The sequence below is a fragment of the Ochotona curzoniae genome, unplaced genomic scaffold, assembly GCF_017591425.1.
Source record: "Ochotona curzoniae isolate NIBS_2020 unplaced genomic scaffold, NIBS_Ocur_1.0 contig_3520, whole genome shotgun sequence".
In the NCBI taxonomy this organism is placed as follows: Eukaryota; Metazoa; Chordata; class Mammalia; order Lagomorpha; family Ochotonidae; genus Ochotona; species Ochotona curzoniae.
In genome coordinates this window covers 6,000,970-6,020,154 of record NW_024465894.1, presented here as the reverse complement: position 1 = coordinate 6,020,154, position 19,185 = coordinate 6,000,970, and the positions used below count along the sequence as shown (strand labels likewise).

The following is a 19,185-nucleotide window of genomic DNA, read 5'->3' as shown; positions in this document are numbered from 1 at the left end:
CTGTTACTTTCAGTTCCTGGGGGCTTACATGGGGCAGAAGCACAGCTGTGCCTCAGTTTCTCCCTCCACAAACACATAACTAATAGCACCACTGCTCCCCACTCCCCCAAGTTGTGCTGTGCATCAGCAAGCTAACTTGTGTGTGTTCAGCACTTAGAACCACGCCCGCCCCCAAGGAAGCCCCTGAGAGGTGCAGGCTATAGTTGTCCCTTGGGATCTCTCAGGGGAAGAGGTGAGGCCATGGAGAAGGCACACAGCCTGGGATATTAACAAACTTGACACCTTCCCCTGCAAACTTCAGTTTGCTGAAGGGGATCTGAGGATGCTGGAAATCAGACTCCTCTCTGCCTCTAGGGTTCCCATGAAGAACACTGCCTAAGGGACACACAGCACTCCCTCTCCTGCAGCTGGTCAGCAGGACAGGGGTGTGCTACCCTCCCAGTCCTCTTCCAGTGTTTATACAGCTGGGATCATAAGGAGGCTCCATGTGGGGGTGCCCCACTGCCACGGGCACATCCCTAGTGGTTGCCCTACACGTGAACTTCGATGAAGCAGAAAGGTGGTATCCCTGTTGGCAGCTGAGAGCAAGAACACGAACCATTACTGTGCACTTGCTGGGTAGCAGCCCCCAGGAGGTACCCCTTTGGGCCCATTTTACAGAAGAGGAAATGAAGGCTTAGAGAGGGACGGGTGACCCTTGGTGCCTTGCTCATGGATGCAAAGGGCGACTCTTCCTTGCAGACCTCCTGCCACCCCCCGACCCCAGCTAGGGTACTGTGGCTCAGTTAGAGGGTGCTGTCCTGTGGGGTTGGGTCAGGAAACTCAAGCCCGCTCCCCACCACACCCCAGGCCTGTTTGCACACCTGGCGGGAAGTCCAGTGAAGTGGAAACTTGGCTGGGCTTCAGATAAAACAGGTCTAAGGCCAAGGGGTCTGTGTGCCCCCTCGGGGGTGGGGGCAGGAGAGTGCAGAGGGGCACAGGGAAGGGCCTGGGGCCACCTGGGTGAGAGAGGCCGGGAAGGGTCCTCCCTGGTCTGCTGGCCCCCTCCCTGGCCCCATTCTTTCAGCTGAAAAAAGAACTAGAGATGCAGATTCCAGTGCAAACATTACACAAACCGAGAGTGTGACAGTGCATGTTGAGTTCAGAGAAAATCTGAACCCAGGTTCTGATGGATTCATTCACTTGGTGTGTGTTCTGAGCATCTGTTCTGTGACAGAGCAGGGAAGATGACAGAGCCAGGGGCCCTGACCCCCTGGGGTTAACAACCTCATGGGCAGATACTGAATAAAGAAATGACCACTGCAGACTTGGGTGAGTGCCACAAAGGAAATAAAACAGGAAACCGATTTGGAGAGTGGCCTTATCTATTCCCACGTGGGTGCAGGTGCTTGTAGCATCTTCCACAGCTTTCCCAGGTGCATTAGCAGGAAGCAGGAGTCAAAGCAGAGCAGTCGGGACTCGAATCAGTGTTCATGTGGAATGCCAGCATTAGAGGCTGAGGCTTAACCCACTGCACCACAACATGAGTCCCAGAACCAGCATCTTTATGGAGGAGGCGAAGAACCTAGGGGAGGCGACAGAGAGTAGGAGTTTGGGAATCAGCTTTGGAGCCTGGCCCCGGGCCAACATCTGCCAGTGTCACCTGAGCAGGGAGGGGTCTCCTTGCCTCGCACTGGGCTCCTGTCTGGGCAGGCTAGGGTGATCACAGAACTCCTTGTTGGGCACGGCGAGAATGGAGGCCAAAGTGCACGCCAGGAACTTAGCAGGTGATGGGAGCACTTTGTCACTTCACACATGCCTATCTAGAGCCTGCTACAAGCCAGGCACTAAGGATTCAACCACGTGCAAGACCAAAATGGAATCCCACCCCTGTGGACACTGTGCACACTGACAGAGGTGTAACTCAGAACACGCATTGCCAGATGTGATCATGCTGATGCAGAAGTCAGATATTAAAGAAGAAAACACGTAAAGGTTTACTATTTTTTGCTTTAAACTAAAAGTACAAATCGGAACAGGAAAGAACTTGAAAGAGAGAAGTGAATCAAGAGGAAGTGAAGGATTAAGTCTGAGGGAACAATAAATCAGGCAGGGGGCAACCCACAAGTGCAAAGGCCCTGGGATGAGCACAGCTTGGATGTTAAAGTTCCAGCAGGAAGGCCAGAGTGGCAGGAACAGGGACAGAGAGTGGGGACAGCCCTGGCAGGGCCCCGAGCTGCTAATCAGCCTTCAGTAAGTAGGATCCATCTTTATCCCTTGTGGAGGGCCTGCTGGGATCAGAACTTGACCCCTTACCCCAATCAGAGAGGAAATGAGCTACTGCCAGAAGACAGCCCTGATGAGGGGCCCTCGGCTCAGGTGTTCACTGCCCAAAGCAGCAGCATGGAAGACCACCTTGTCTGTCCTCACCTTGCTCCATCCTTATCCCCACTACAACCTCACCCCTGCACAACCTCACCCATGCATGGCCTCACCCCCACACGACCTTACCCGTGCTCTGGCCTCATCCTCATGTGGCCTCACCCCTGCTCCATCCTCACCCCCACTCTATCCTAAACTTCCGCTCCAACCTCAGTGCTGTGTGGCCTCAGCCAATCACACCCTTCCTGGGCCTTGGTGCCTCATTGGGGGAGCGAAACCCGAACGAGTGCAATTGTTGCACTTTGAGATGTAACTGCAACTGCTCACTCACTCACACAGGGCCTACTAGGAACCTCCAACAGACCAACTCCTTTTATCCCAGCAATGCTGACCGAGATCCAGACACGGAGGCCCAGAGCTGCCCATCTCAACAAATGCCACAAGTATCTCCCCTGCTCTCCAAATCAGCTCCAAAGACTTCTCTCCAGAGGGGGAAAAAGTGTGCCAAGGTCAGATTGTCAGGCATCGCCTGTTCTGAGCTGCATGCTGTGATGCATACATCATTACAACATCCAGGGAAGGACTGCGGATACGTCCACTTTTCATTCAGGGGAACAGGTGCCGAGTGTTGATGCTCTTTCCAAACCACATGGCTGGCTGGGCTAGAGGCCAGAGGGGAGCTCATATCCACAGTGAGACCACACAAGCAGAAAGCTGCAGGCAGTGCATGGCCAAAGGGGGCGCTCCATCCTCTGCATTGGACCCACCCTCCTGCTTGTTCTGGGAAACCCTTGCCAGCAAGGAAGATTCACAGGGCCTTGGACACCCTGGCTTCCCAACAAGGGGCAGGGGTTGTAAAAATAGGATGTAGATGCCCGCAGTGGGAGTTAGCAGCTGAATGACTCTGTGAGCACAGCTCAACATCCCTGTGCCCCACCTCCCTCCGTGGCAAGCATCCTGACACGCAGGGACCAAGACACGGAGGGCAGCATGGGTCGACATGGGCAGATACTGCCCCTCTATGATCACAGTAAACATGAACTATATGCTGTGCTCCACATGGTTCCTGCTTCCCAATTCTCTTCACGGCTTCTGTGAAAGCCTGAGAGTTCACCCCCAACTCCTGTTCATTTCACAGGTGGGGATACTGAGCCCCAGAAATTCAGCCTCCAACCTAGAGTCAGACCCAGGTCTCAAGGTCCAGGCTGGGCCCAGGAGGTGCAATGAGTGCTCCCATTTGTGAAATGGAAGAGCTGAGACGCACCTTGAATGCTGAAGTTTGCTGACAAGAACTGGGGTAAGCATAGGGCAGGGTGATGCCACTGAGCCCAGACAGCGACCAGGAAGGGGGATGATACCAAGGCCGTGGTGGCTGTGGAGGCCCAAAGAGGTACAGAGCCTCCCACATGGTCACAAGTAGAGAAAGTAGGAGGAGTGAGAATCCAGTTTTGGCTCCAAAGCTTTGAATTCAAGCCTGCAATGACCACCTGTTCAGTAAGTAGGCACATTTAAGGCATTGAGTCCCCGACCTTACAGCCATGCCATCAGCAACCCCTTGGGAGGCCCCCAACACAGCAAGGACGTCTTTATGCAAGTTAGCAAAAGGGACCCCTGCTTGGCTTGATGCAGTCCTGCAAAAGGGCACACGGCCGCCCTTACCCCTTCCAGACCCCTTGGGCAATGCAAATCCTCTGCATTCCACGGCAGAGCTGCCCTGCCCAGAGTGCCACCTGACTCTCCCTCCTCCAGAGTCACCCGTGGACACCCACAGTCCAGACAACATCTTGGCCAGATGGCCACTGTGGCTCCCAGGGCCCCTGTGGATACAGACAGGAGAGGGGCCAAGACTCCTCTGCACACATACACGGGGTGGGTAAGCTTTATGTGGCTGTTATACCAGTCCCACCCAGGGGCCGCCCACGGCCATTCCCCTTCATGGCCCTCCTTGGAAGACACTGAGGCTGTCCCTCTGTGTCCTGCCTTTCTGAGCATCAGGCGCTCTTGAGAGCCTGAGCTGGGGTGGAAATTCCAGCAGCTGCATTCCAGGGCTGCATCCCGTGTCCCTGCATCCCGCTGACAGCATTCCCGAGCCAGAGGACATAATGCGAAGATTGTTTCTCACATGGCCGCTCTGCACACTGACTCCAACGTCCCCACACAGCAGCTTGCCAAGCAGCCCTGGCACAGGTACCAGGGAGCTGACCCTCTCAGCCACACAGACACCTAGAATCTCAGTGGTGGAGGTGTCAGTGGCCTGCAGATGTCCCCTTGCTGGAAAGCCAGCCCCTCATGCAGAACTACCTGGCCAATGGCAGGTGCACTGACACCTCCAACTTCTTCTGTAATTTACAACTTCACAAGAAGAATCTAGGAGCCTAAAGTTACCCAATGACTTGCACTGTGGCTTCAGAACTTCCACACAGCTCCTTAGTGGGGGCTGTCTTTGGGGCTGGGAACAAAGTGCCCCAGACCCAGCCATCTTGCTGCCACATGGCAGTGTCAGGTGAGAATGCTGAGCAGTCCTGAGGCTCCTGGGAGGGGCTTCCAGCGAGTCAGCCACTTCAAGGGACAATGAGGGAAGAGGAATGCTTCTCCCAGAGCAGGGCCAATCCAGTGGCCAGGAACGCAGACTGCCTTCCGGCTGGGTCAGCTATGACCTTGTGCAAGTCCCCTAAGCTAGTGGACGATGGTTCAGTCTTAGCATGGTGCCTAGCAGGGGCAAGAGTCAAGCATGGAGCCAGTAGGCTCACCCACCTCTACCTGACCACCCCCCAGGTGGCACATACGCAGTTCTCTGCAGCTAGTGAAAGTTAAGGTTCCAAGCCTCCCCAAGTCCTGTGCTGAACTCTGTATCTTCTGTTTTTATTTATTTGTATCAGAAAGACAGATTTACAGAGAGGAAAGACAGAGGGAAAGATCTTCCATCTGCTGTCACTCTCCAAGTGCTTGTATCGGTGGGAGGAGAACTGATCTGAAGCCAGGAGCTAGCATCCAGGAGCTAGGAGCTCCCACACAGGTGCAGGGTCCCAAGGCTTTGGGCCATCCTCCACTGCTTTCCCAGGCCATGAGCAGGGAGTTGGTGCTATCATTTATCTTAAGGAGACCCCCTTAGCCAGTAGATGGTTCAAGCTGCATTTTTACCATCTCACTAGGGGCCAGAGTATTGGGAATGAAACTGAAACGTGTGCCCTTACTATCCTAAACAGAGAAGCTCACGCAGCGACACACTGCATCTCAGAAGACCAGTCCAACCTGCCCCACCCCAGTCTGCATTTCCTTGTCCTCAGGGAAACGCCGGTCCCTGTCCTCACTCACTCCTCCATCATCTTGGCATCCTAAGACCCCAAACTATAAAAAAGCTCAGCTGCTGAAGGTCTGGGCCCCTTGCCACGTGGTCACGCCATCCGTGCCTGGGCAGATGGCCACCCTCTTTGGATGTATCTCTAATAAATTTCATTTCACTGGGAATCCCCTGCCTGTGTCTTCTTCCGTTTCTGTGGCTCTTTCCCAACATCTGGTGTCCCGTGTGGGGAAGGGTGCGAAAGACTGGCCTCATGTTTGGCCAGCCACCTGCAGATCCCTCCTGGGAACCCTTCCTCGTTGTTCTGGCAAACAGGGTGAAGGCCACTGCTAAGTGTCCTGTACCTTCCTGGAGGACTCCCCAGCTAAGTCATTTCACATGGTTGGACCCTGTCCATCTCTTGCCTTTTTCTTTCCTACAATCTCCAGGTTTTCTGGAAGGAGACCATGAAAGCTTGTGACCACGGACGTCTGGTGAGGACTGCGAACCGCTGGCCAAGGCCACATTTCGGTGGGATTCAGAACTCCCAAGGTGGGCATCAGATGCTAACTGCCTGACCTGCTGCTCTGGCATTGTTGTCCCTGTATTCTGTCTATCATTTCTGACCGAGTGCCTCTCCTTGTGGAGAGGTGGTGATTTGCCAGTGATCAGAAGGACATGGGACCTTGGAAATGCCTCTCCACTCCCCAAGTGAGTTGAGAACCACCTTGGGCTCTCTCACCTCCTTACTCCCAGTCCTTTCTTTAAAGATTTTTTTTTTCCCATTGGAAATGAAGATTTACAGAGAGAAGGAGACATAGAGAGAAAGATTTTCCATTTCCTAATTCACTCCCCAAGTGGCTGTAACCCCCAGAATTGAACCAATCCAAAGCCAAGAGCCAGGCGCTTCTTCCAGGTTTCCCATGTGGGTACAGGATCCCAAAGCTTTGGGTCCTTCTCTACTGCTTTTCCAGGCCACAAGCGGGGAGCTGAATGGGAAGTGGAGCCCATACGGGATTCTGGCACATGCAAGGCAGACTTTAGCCACTAGTCCCCCTCCTTTGTCACAGTTAGCATTTTTGCCAGATTTCACAGCTGTGTGCAACACCGGACTGGATTCTCAGCCCGCTGGATTGGTAAGAGAATGCTTTGTCACCCCAAGTGGACTGGGGTGACACTGGTGGTCAGTTTCCCTCCCCTTGCAGGGCCTGAGTTTTGTGGGATCATTCTGGGTCACCTCTCTTTAGGTATCCAGTTGGGCCAGTTCATCTCAATTGCACTGTTCAGTTTCTCAGTGTGGGGAAGGCCTTGTCCACCATGACTTGGCCCCGGGACACTGGTCTAAGTCCTGACTAGGCCCCCGGATGCTGGTCTAAGTCCTGACTGGGCCCCAGGACGCTGGTCTAAGCCGGGGACTCCCTCTCACTAGCCCACTGGTTCTTCTCTCAGAGGACTTGTAGCTGGGTTCTACCTTGGGGTGCATCTTTTCTTGAGGGACGCCTTGTGAAGGCACGGGTTCCTATTTTGTCATTTCAGTAGACTCCCTCCTTGGCCCCCGGCCAGTCTCTTAAAAACCTTACACAAGTTAGTCCCAAAGGGGGAGATAAAAGCAATGAATTTATCTTTGTACTAAAACTTGGCCTTAACAACACTGTGGTCTTGGGCAGCTAGTTCAGGGTCAGGAGCTTAAAAGCCACACTTCCCCCACCTACCTGGTCCTTTCTTCCCTCCTGTGCTGTTCACCTATCATCACCTGGAACCTGAGAGGGGGCGGTATTATGTTGTTGTGTAACCACACCCCTCACAAGCCCCCATAAAGGCCCATGGTAGGGAGGTGCATGCTTCTGCTGCTTTAGCACTCCCACTCTTTGCCTCCCAACACCTTGCTTGCTCTCTGGCTTGCTGTGGACAGACTCTGAGGACAAGTAGCCCCTGAGCATGGCCCCTGTGTCTGTATTCTTCACCCTCTGTTCATTGCTTGGGTGAATCAGTGAAGATGGTAATGCTAAGATGTTTTGCAGTTCTAATTTGCGTACTTTCAAGAGTTCCAGGAGAGGTGAGGCCTAGCAATATGGGGTTTTGACTTGTTCCTTCATTTCTCCTTTACTCTAAGATGGGAAGTGATCTACTCTGAAGAACTCTCAGGATGTACAGTTTGATTTCCAGATCTTATAAAAGGCATGGCTAGCCTTATATGTATACAAGGTCACAATGTAAAAGACCAACTAGCCTGGCCACATTATGGAAGACTATCAGCATAGCCAAAGTGAGAGCTTACATTACAATCTGATTTCACAGTTATAGACCTAAAGATAGGTCGGGTTAGATGATCAACCTAGCCTTATACTACCTGGAAGGACACGGCTCTCTCCCCATGAGCACTGCCCTATCTCACAGTGAAGCTGGCAGAAGATGCCCATGGCCACAGATTTCTAGCTCAGTCCACTGAAGACTCAGGGGTAGAAGTGAGCATCCCCTTGGCTGATGTTCTATAGGCTGCCTCTGGGGTCCACTTATCCAGAGACCAGGAGGAAAAAGAGTGAGGTAGGCAGCAGGAGGCCCATGAATGTGGCTTTACCCCGTATTCTGTCATCGAGGAGCTGCAGCAAGGCCAGCGCACCCTCAGAGTGCACCTGTTTGTGAACAGTTTCCCGTGAGAAGCGGCTTTCAAAAACCACTGCCAGCTCCGCCAAGAGCCAGGCCCCACTAGAAATGGAACCCCCCGGGGGTCGAAGGACTCCTGGACTGGGACTGCTGTAAGCCACAAGCTAAAACACCCTTCACTCTGCCCAGCATGCAAAACAACCATTGTTATGGAAGGGGAGAGGGCTTAGGTTCAGTAACATCACAGGTGAACTTCCACTAAAGACACTGCCTGTTCTGCACTGTTCTATTCAGACCAGCCCTATTCTTAGTCTAGCCAGGTATTGGGAGTCAACAGGATGACTCCCCTAAGGAGGTTCACACTTGCTTTGTGATGGTTCTTCCAGTACCCCCACAAGAAGAAACAGATGGGCCTTGTATACACCTGGCCAGGCCTTCCCACCCTCCTAATGGTCAAACCCTTTCTATCAAACTTGTGTTTACCTCTCAATTAGAAAACCTCCTCTGAATTTACATAGCTTTTCTGAGTCCTCTGAAGATTCTTTTATTTTGGACTCCCCTACATGTGATCAGTTGCTTACATCTCTTTTCTCCAGACCGGAAGTGATAAAATTCCAGGTGGCCATACACATGAAATTTCAGAGGCAGTGTCAGCTAGCTGGTGCTGCGGTCCCTTCGAGAGGCCACCTTCTGCTAGAACCTTGGCTTAACCACAGGTCCCTCCTTTGTTCCTACTCAGCTCTGGGAAGCCAGAACTGTTGCTTTAAGCACGGACAGCAACCAGAGTTTCCATAGGCAGAGGGAGGACCAAGGGGGTCCAGGACTAGAAGCAGGCCAGACTAACTCCATCCCATAGCTCTCAGCCAGTACACTGAGCAGAAGAGTGTTGGCTGGGTGGAGCAGAAGTGATTCCCGTGAGGACCACCCTGCAGAAGTCCTGCCTTCTCAAGCAGACACTCCCATCCAGGAATGTTTGGAATGCACTGCCTGGACCACCCTGACCTTGACCCAGGCAGCAGAAGTCATTGACACCCGCCATGATGAGCGCCTTGTGTTACACGTCTAACACATGCTAGGAGCAAGGAGCTTCTGCCTTACCTCATTTTCTCCCAGCCTCCACCCTAAGATGTCTAAAACCCCAGTGCTGTAGACCCTAGGTGACCACTCACATATACATAGTCACCCCCAAGTGGATGTGGTGGTCTCTGGCCATCGAAATGATCTATTAGACGCTCTCCCCTGACTGATGGAAACCCTTGGCTGGACTAACAGCCTCTCAAACATGTCTCCCAACCTAACAAGGAGGGTCATTTATTCCCCCTCTGCCATAATCAAGCATACATCTAAATTCCTACTAACTGGACAAAGATTTGCTTTTCCCCTTTCATCCTAAAAATAAATAAATAAACCGACAAAAAAACCCCACACAAAACATGTACCCATATAGCCCCGCCTCATTTGGCTATCTTTTCTGCCATCTTAACTGCTTTTTATATTTTGGTACCTCTTTCTCAACATTTGGGAACCCCATTTTCTGTGGCACTTTCCGAACAGAAACCACACCCTCATGATATAAAAGCAGGACCCAGCCTCTTGCCTGTTCTCCTTAAACCACAATGTTCTTGCTGGTCCGCTACCAAGAGGAATTCACTGACTTGAAGGAGTGACCCAGCTGGCCCTCATCACCAGATTCAAGGAGTCCTTTGCTTTTCCAACAGGAACCTTGATAGCCAGAGTGGTCCTGGGCTGGTGTGGGTAGGCAAATTCCAGGTCCAGGTAGCACATAACTGCCACCTGCACGTAGCTCCAGACGCACAGGTGCCCACCTGGCCATTGTGCATTCCCCCATGAACAGGGCATCCCTGACCACTCAGAGAAAGGTCACGAGCTCCACAGACCGACCAGGAACTTGGATGTGAATGGAGCACACACCTCTCAATCTATTAGAACCATTACCCTCACTCCCCAGGAAGGCCGGGAATTAAGTAGAAGCTGCCCAGCTCTTATAACAAACACCTCCTTCCTTCCACCACCCCCATGTCAGAGATTGGTCTTCTGTGTATTAGTTGAGCTGACCCGGTTTGGGGGGTGGTTCTACAGCAATGCTTCGAATGAGGCCTAGCTCTGGCAGAGGACAGCAAATCCGCCTAGTCTCATCCATCCATCCTCCAGACAGACGACTTTGATCCACCTCTCTCACCAACTCCCAGAAGCCAGCACAGTGATTGTCCCAGTTTACAGACAACAACGTGAGACTAGAAGAACAGAGGTCCAAGGTCCTGAGGTTGGTAAGCGGCCTGGGAGGAGCTGGAGTTTTGGAAAGGTGGCCAATGCCTCATTCTAGCACTCATAGTTTTTCTCATATCAAGAAAGTCTAGTAGTTTGGATAAAGTCACACCAAAAAGAAGGAAAGAAAAAATAGTAATAAAACTTCTGTGTCCCAGCTCTGGGTGTCCCTGACACTAGCTGTTCCCGCCTCCTCACTCCCTCCCTGGGCCCAGGTGGACCCTTCCTCCAGGCAGCTCGCCCTGGTCTCAGCTGACCCCATGCTGAATGATGTGCCACTCAATCACACCTCCTATTCTATTTTCGTGGACATTCACTACCTCCCCGCCAGCTGCTGCAGCAGGTTTCTGCCAGCTTAGCGCCCGCCCTCAATGCCCAGACGGGGCTGGGCACAGGTGAGAGCCCCAAGGGGAACCTACAACTCCAACTCCTTCCATCTCAATCTTCCCGACCTCAGCCTGCAGCCCTCTGATCTGCAGGTGGCTTTTTTTGGAGAGTCCAAAAGAAGTTAGGGTTTCAGATTCCAAGGGGTCTAGGATCCAGTTCTTCTGCCAGTACTCACTGTGTCACTCCTTTCTCTGAGCTTCCCAAAGAGGAGAAGGCTCCAAAGGGGTTAAGGCCAGTGGTGCACATGGGATGCAGTGGTGTCCCAGAGGAAGCTCCAGCTGTCCCCTCCCCGTGAGAAGCTGGTGGGAAGACCAGCTCAAGTGCATTACACATTGCACCTGCTTTCCTGGTTCAGGATGTGGACATATACTGCCTCGTTCCGCTAGGGCAGGCACTATAGTAGCCCTGGTTTTCATGAGCAACCCTTAGAGAGCTCCAGTGACCTGACCCAGGCCATACAGCTCTGCACTCATTGAATTCGGTCGCTGTGACACCAAGCACACAGACAGTAGTTCTGAAGGGCAGTCGTTCTGGCAGAAGTGAGGCAGGATGGGACACTGGGTCCCCAGCGTCGCAGGGAATGGGCAAGAGGGAGCAGGCACAGGCAGAGAGGGTGGAGGGGGTATGGTGGGACCCGGGTAGATTGGGTCTTTGGCGATCTGGCACCGGGGGCTTAGGAGGAAGAGAGGGTTCCGCGGGGATCGGCGCAGCGGCAGAGGAGGCGTTACCTTGGGCGGGAGCGCGAAGACCACCGGCAGCAGTGCGAGCGGCGCCAGCAGCAGCACCAGCGGCCGCCGCACGCTCCACACCTTCTTAGCCAGCGCTGCCAGCGCTGCCAGCGCCGCCATCAGCGCGATCGCCCGCGCAGCGCGCCCGGGACTGGCCTTCCCGGGCTGGCGTGGGCTTAAAGCCCGGAGGAGGGTCCGGGGAGGGGACTGCGCTGTGAAGCCCGCCCTCGGGGTCGCTCCTCCCTGGGACCATGTGCCGGAGGCCAGGGAGGCTGGGAAAAGTTCAGCGCAGGAACCAGGGGGCCAGGACCAGACAGCCACCCAAGCGGTGTGGCCTTGGGGTCAAGCATCGCGGCGGCCTGGGGCAGCTGGCTTAACCTCTCCCCGCCAATGTTTACTCGCTTGTGAAATGGGCCATAAGGACTATGGGAGGATTAAGGCTTCTGTTAGGATCTCCTGGATTCAAAATCTGGCTCTGCCGACGCAGATCAGCTGTGCCGACTGTGCCTCGATGTACCTGCCTGACGCGAGGCTTGCGCGGGACGTGCTCAGCGCAGTTCGAGCCAAAGCAGGTGCACAGGGCAGTGAGTCGTCCATGGATCCCAGGGAAACGTTCTCGTTCCTCTTGCACAAATGAACGGGTGTGCACTCCCTGGGCTGTGTCCCTTGCGTGTCCAGCAGTGATATATAATATCCTAACCGCATCCTTAACGGCACGGGGCGGGAGTAGGGGTGGGGTGAGGGTCGCAGCCACTTTTTATTTTAGCTGTTTTGACAGGGATGCAGTGACATCTTCCTGTGGCTTCTAATTCTTAATTCCCCGATGTTGAAGGATGTGGAAAGCCTGCTTGTGGGCTAATTTGCCACCTGTGTATCCTCTTTGGTGAATGATCTCTTCCTGTTCTTTGCTTTGTTTGGCACTTGGCTGTTGAATTTTCGAAGTTTTTTATGCCTATCTAGCCGTCATGGTTTGCAAATAATTCTGCCCAGTCTGTAGCGTGTTGCTCCATTCTCTTATCAGAGCCGTTGAGAGAGACACTTTCGAATTTCGATCCAGTCAAATTTAAACCTATCTTTGGATTATTCTTTTGGTCTCAAACTCTTGAGCAGCCCCCCAATACAAGAGAGTATCTGGCTTTTTAAATTTCTTTTTCTGGACGTTTCATGGTTTCAGAATTCTGTTCCCATTAAACAATAACTCCCCATTCCCTCCTCCCACGGCCTCTGGCAACCCGCCTGCTACCTGCTGCCTCTGGGAATCTGAATAATCTAGGTACCTTATATAAGTGGTGTCAGGCAGCATTTGTCCTTTTGGAATTAGCTTATTTAACGTGTCTTCAGTGTTCCTCCATGCTGTGTCCAATGTCAGAATTCTCTTCTTTGTTAAGCCTGAATGATATTCCATGGTACTGTGATTTCCTTATCTATTCACTAGTTGGTTAACACTGGGTGGTATCCATCCTGTGGCAGTTGTGGCTAACACTACCACCAATACGGAGGTTCAAACACTTGCCGGAGTCCCTGCTTTCCAGAACCGGGGGAGCTGGATCATGGGCCAACTGAATGCTTTGTTTCATTTTGTTTTTGAAGAATGGCCTTGCTTCCCTTGGACACTGACATTCCCACCAGTAGTAGCCAAGGTCCCAACTTCACGCACGCTCACTAACACTGACTCTGAGTGTTTGGGTGGGGAGGGGATGATGGCCATTGTAGTGGGCATACAGGGGCCTCTCATTGTAGTTTTGATGTACATCTATTTCCTTGTTGACTGCTGGTGTTGAGCAATCTCTCATGTTTTTGGGTCATCGTATGTGGCTTGTTTGGAGAAATGTTCATCCAAGACCTTTGTCCATATTTAAATGGAGATATTTGCTCTCGGGTGTTTGTGTGGTCCCTTATTGCTTGCTCTGGGCATAACCTCATATACACAGAGCTTATCATAGTCTACTCATGTTGTTTTACCAGACAGTGTTTACTGATAGGATGCTACTTCCAGTGTAGGATAGACACTTTACTTTTATGGCCCTTTGCCTTATTGTTTTTCAATGTTCCCTCCACATCCATTTAGGACCACATGCAGTGCTATTGTTTTAGCAGTAACTGTCAAACATAATTTAGAAAACTCAAGATATTAATGTCTAATTGCATTATAATCACACTGGCTTTCTTATTTTTAAAGGTTTATTTTTATTAGAAAGGCAGAAGAAGATAATCTTCCATCTGCTGATTCACTCCCCAAGTGGCCGCAATATCTGGAGCTGAGCTGGTCTGAAGCCAGGAGCCAAGAGCTTCTTCCTGGTCTCCCATGCAGGTGCAGGGTCCCAAGACCTTGGGCCGTCCTGGATTGCTTTCCCAGGCCACAAACAGGGAACTGGAAGGGAAGTACAGCGGCTGGGATATGAACCAGCCCTCATCTGGGATCCCGGCATGTGCAAAGTGAGGATTTTAGCCACTAGGCTATCATGCCAGGTCCTAGCTTTCTTAATACTTGCATGGTATATATATTTTTCATTTTATTTTTTATTATCCTATTATCTTAAAAAGTTACCTCAAATGTGTCTAGGCTTATAATAGATTTGCTGTATATAGCATAACTGGGGGGTGGCTTCTTTGTTCAACTGGACATTCTCTGATTTTTAATTCAGCCCATTTATAATTACTATAATCATCTATCTAGTTCAAGTGTCTTTTACTATTTGTTTCTGTTTATCTTTTCCATTGCTCTTCCTCTCTTGCCTTTTTTGTACCAACTAAATATATTTTTAGAATTGCATTTTATTTCCTATATTGATTTTTGTGTTAGTGATTAGAGATCACGACACAGCTCTTCTTTGTGACCTCCTTTGGAGGGACGGTATAGTACTTCAGGAGAAGTAAATTCCATTTACCTTCCAGTAGCATAATTCCATTTATCTCATTCCTCTCATCATTTGGCCTCTTACTGTCTTTTATTATTATTATTAATTGCTTATTTGAAAGGCAGAGTGGGAGAGAGAAGAGAGAGAGAAAATCTTCTGTCCTCTTGTTTACTTCCTAAACACCCACCAAAGCTGGGGGCTGAGCCGGTCTGACACCAAGAGGCAGGGACCAAAACACTTGAGCCAGCATCGCTGCCTCCCAGGTGTGTTAGCCAGAAGCTGGATCAGGAGCAAGTAACTGGGACAACAGCCAAAGCAGCTGCTTAAACCACTGAGATGCAACACTCACCCCACATCTCTAAACTTACACATTCTGTAAATCCAATGGAATAGTAAAGCTAACTCATTCTAAGTCATGAGAGATAGCTTAAATTTCCAGAAAACCTGTGATTGGTAGGTTGGAATTATCCATAGTAGGGACATTTACATCATAGAAAGAATAAAATGCTCTAAACTAGAGAAATTTGCCTCAGAGATTCCACTATAAAATATTATCAGGGGGCCCGGTGGCATGGCCTAACAGCTAAAGTCCTCGCTTTGAATGCGCCGGGATTCCATATGGGTGCTGGTTCTAATCCCGGCAGCTCCACTTCCCATCCAGCTTCCTGCTTATGGCCTGGGAAAGCAGTCGAGGACGGCCCAAAGCCTTGGGACCCTGCACCCACGTGGGAGACCTGGAAGAAGTTCCTGGATCCTGGCTTTGGATCGGCATAGCATCGACTGTTGCGCTCACTTGGGGAGTGAATCATCGGACGGAAGATCTTCCTCTCTGTCTCTCCTCCTCCTCTCTGTATATCTGACTTTCCAATAAAATAAACAAATCTTTAAAAAAATATATTATCAGAATCCCACTGGATAATCCCAAAAGACACTGTTATAATGTTCAAGTGAATAATCTTTTAAGGACTTATAACCAGGTATTTAAGTTGGGGAGGGCACGTGGCATGGTGGTAGACACACTTGCCTCCTTGGTCACAAGGTCTGAGTTCAAGTCCCAGCTTTGCTTCCAGTTCGAGCTGCTTGTGGATGTGCAGCTTTGGAAACAGTCGTAACGGCTCAAAGTACTCGACTTGTGGCCCGCAGGGGAGACCCAGGCAGAGCTTCAGGTTTCCAGCTTCGGCGTGGCCTACTCTGAGCTATTGTAGATGTTTGTGGGGTGTATCTATAGAAGGGAGGTTTTCTCCTATCTCTGTATCTCTGTCTTTTAAAGACATGGAAAATGAATAAATATTTTACATGTATATAAATAAAAATACTTTTTAAAAAGGTTTATTTATTTTTATTGAAAAGGCAGAGGAGAGACAGAAAGGAAGATCTTCCATCCAATGATTCACTCTAAGTGCTTGCAGTAGCTGGAGTTGTGCCGATCCAAAGCCAGGAGCCAGGAGCCCCTTCTGGGCCTCCCATGCCAGTGCAGGGTCCCAAGGCTTTGGGTCATCCTCGGACTACTCAACTGCTTTCCCAGGGCACAAGCAGGGAGCTGGAAGGAAAGCGGGACTGGCAGGATCAGAACCAGCGTCCATATTTGGATCCTGGCGCATTCAAGGCGAGGACTTTAGCAGCTAGGCCACCGCTCTGGGTCCAATAAAAATACTTTTTAAAAAAGATTTGGATTTTTTGGTTGGAAAGGCAGATATACAAGCTTCCATCCACTGATTTATTCCTAGTTGACCACTATGGTCAGAGCTGAGTCCATCCAAAGCCAGAAACATGGAGTTTCCTCCAGGTCTCCCTTGTAGGTGCATGGTCCCAAGACTTTTGGGCCATCCTCTGCTGTTTTAAGCAGAAAGCTGGATGGGAAGTAAAAGAGCCAGGAAATGAACTCACACCCTTAAGGATCCTGTCACCTCTAAGGGGAGAATTAGCCGATCAAGCCATTACGCCCAGCCCTTCTTACGCCCAGCCCATTTCTTACTTGCTGGTCTGCTGAAAATGCATTCTCTTACCTTCCGTTTATCTGAAAGCATCCTTCCCCTTGCCTTTGTTTTGAAGTTATTCGCACCAGGGGTAAAAATCTAGGCTGACTGTTGTGACTTCTTTCAGCAATGCAAAATCATCTTTCCAAGCTCTTAACATTTACATTGTTTCTGCTGAGGAGTGAGCTGCCGGGTCATCGGGTCATCGCTGCCCACATGTGTGCGACGTGCCCTCTGCACTCTCCTGAGTCCTCCCTGCCTCTGCTTCACAGCAGGCTGATCCCAATGCACTTTGTGTGGTTTCTGTTGTATCCACTTGACAGAGTGTTACATACACCAGTGACAGTCACATCAAGCTTTATTACAATGAGAGGTAAGGCGACTGACCTACTGACCGGACCGACCAGTTGGCCAGGAACACACCCCTTACCAGAGTGTGGCCCAGAACAGTACATTTACAGGGTGTTTCTTAGGGACAATTTACAATAGCTTGTAAGGTGAGAGTAAATGCCACATTCCTGCCTAGCTTGGATTCATGGAAATTTAGGTCCATCTGTGCTGAAGGTCACATAGGCCACTGGCCTGCAAGCTCCCAGTTTCTTAGCTGAGCAAGTAAAGCAGAAGTTACAAAAGCGAAAAGAATTGCAGTTAGCAATGAGCCATGTCTACTCCATTTGTTTTCAACTCTACAATCTCCCTTGTATTTGCTTCCTTGGGATTTTCTGGGCCTCTCGGCTATGTGTGATGGCGTCTTTCACCAGCCTTGTAATGTTCCAAGTTGTCCCTTCAGATGACTGCCTCTGGCCATTCCCCGGGCTCAGGACTCCAACTACAGTTCTGTTAAAGCATTCATTGTCATCACAAGTCTCAGATTCTGTCCTCATCGTTTTTCACTTCTCCTTAATTCCAGTTGGGGGGGATTTTGCATTTCGTATCTTCATCTTCACTGTGTGTGTCCTGCTTCAGATCTAAACCTTATTTATTTATTTATTTCAGAGAAGTTTATCTGTGAAGGAACCAGGGTGAGCGGGAAAGAACAGAGAGGAGGAAGCACCTCCTGAGAGAGCAAGCCGGGAGGCGGGGCACCTCTCAAATGGAGAGTGGGAAAGACACCACCAGACCTAAATCTTAATTTGTCATACTTTATAAGTTAGCTCTTAGGCACAATGAAGTCCTTACACACAGCCAACTTCCTGCAGTGAAGTCCTCTTTCCAGGATAAACACATCCTGGGAGGCAGCAGGTGACGGCCATTTGCATGGGAAACCTGGATGGGGATCCGGGCTCCTGCTTTCAGCCCTGGCTGTCGTGGGCACTGGAGGATGAATGACATCTCACTGTTCCTTTGAACAAATTTTTAAAACAAACATGTAAAAATCATTTCTAAGTAGTTGTTTATTGTGAAAAAAAAAACTGGAACTCACATTGTTTGATCATTTGCATTTTCCATGGATGTTCTGAAGGCTCCACATTTGTTTTCATTTCTCACAGGGCAGAGATGGAAGAGTGCGCTTCTGACCCATGGGAGAATGCTGTGCCCAGCCTTCGGAGAGCCCGCCGGGCTGTTTCCCCAGGTGCCTACTTCATTCCCTCAACTGTCAGCGCTGTGGGATGACGCCCACTGTCTCCACATCCTAACAGTACGTGTAATCACTTTTTTTGACAATGGGATCTCAGGGTGTGGGTGCTTTCTTTCTGCTGGAAAGAGTCCTCTGGCTGCGCTGAGGGTGGCCTGAACCAAAGTCACACTGGTGCAAGTGCTGAGAATGGCTCAGTCCCAGATGGACATTGCCAGTGAAGCTGACAGATGTCGCCGAAAGCCAGCAGAGAACTGACACCAGGATCCAGTGAGATGGGGAAATGTTTCTACAAGTGGGACAGGTGTAGTATGAAGGTTTAAATAATAACACTGAGTTGCATAAAGGGAAGGCGGCTCCCTGCGGCTCCTCTCCTTAACGCTTTGCTATACCCCGGAGAGAGCCTCTCTTGGGTGTCCTCCTCCCTTAGCCGCCTCTGCACTTGCAGCAGACACAGAAGGCACCGGGCAGAGACTCCGGTACCTCACCGAAACAGGACAACGTTGCTTTACTTTTAACTTCAGGCAGGTGATGGCTGTTTTTCACTAAAGCCCACAACTTTTAGCAAAAGTTAAACCTCTCATTAAATGAAATCTACTTAAGTTTACAATGGGAAGTAATGCAAATAAAAAGTACCAAGTAACACACAGTACAGTGGTGATAGCAATATTCCAAAAACTGCCTGGATCTGCAATTTGGGAAGCTGGGAGATAGTGAGAGAAGGGCTGGGAGGGGTACAGTGCTCAATCCCTGTCCAGGTCGCATTGCCATCATTCCCGTAACCCCCGGGGACAAGCTACTTCCCGCTGGACTCATCCCAAGCTGTGATGAAACCTGCCCCCATGGCCTTTCAGCTTAGGAGCTGACCCTGAGCCAGCCCAGTAACCGGCCTCATCAAAGGCTTCTGACAGCCTGGGCTGGATGGGTGAGGCCCCCCAGGAGCCCTTTGGACCTCTGAGACATGGGCATGAGTGTTCCAAAAAAACTATTCCTAGAGATCTGGATCTGCTAGCATCGTGGAGTCTACATCCACTGTGTAAAGAGGGCCTCAAGTCGGCTCCCTCTTCCACATCCCACTGAGAGATCTGCAGGAGAGTCTGAGAGACTCAAGTGTGATAATGACAGTAGT

The 19,185-nt window shown here is 50.8% G+C and overlaps 1 protein-coding gene across 2 annotated transcripts in view; it reads right to left on the bottom strand.

The window, feature by feature from the left end:
• The window catches only part of SLC13A3 (solute carrier family 13 member 3), a 58,238-nt gene extending 46,445 nt beyond the window's left edge, over positions 1–11,793 (bottom strand). For both annotated transcript variants that reach the window (XM_040981370.1, XM_040981369.1), the window contains exon 1: positions 11,647–11,793. In XM_040981370.1, coding sequence (XP_040837304.1) covers positions 11,647–11,766 — 120 coding nt within the window. In that variant the 5' untranslated portion in view covers positions 11,767–11,793. The remainder of the gene's footprint in view (positions 1–11,646) is intronic.
• Between the last annotated feature and the right edge of the window lie 7,392 nt (positions 11,794–19,185).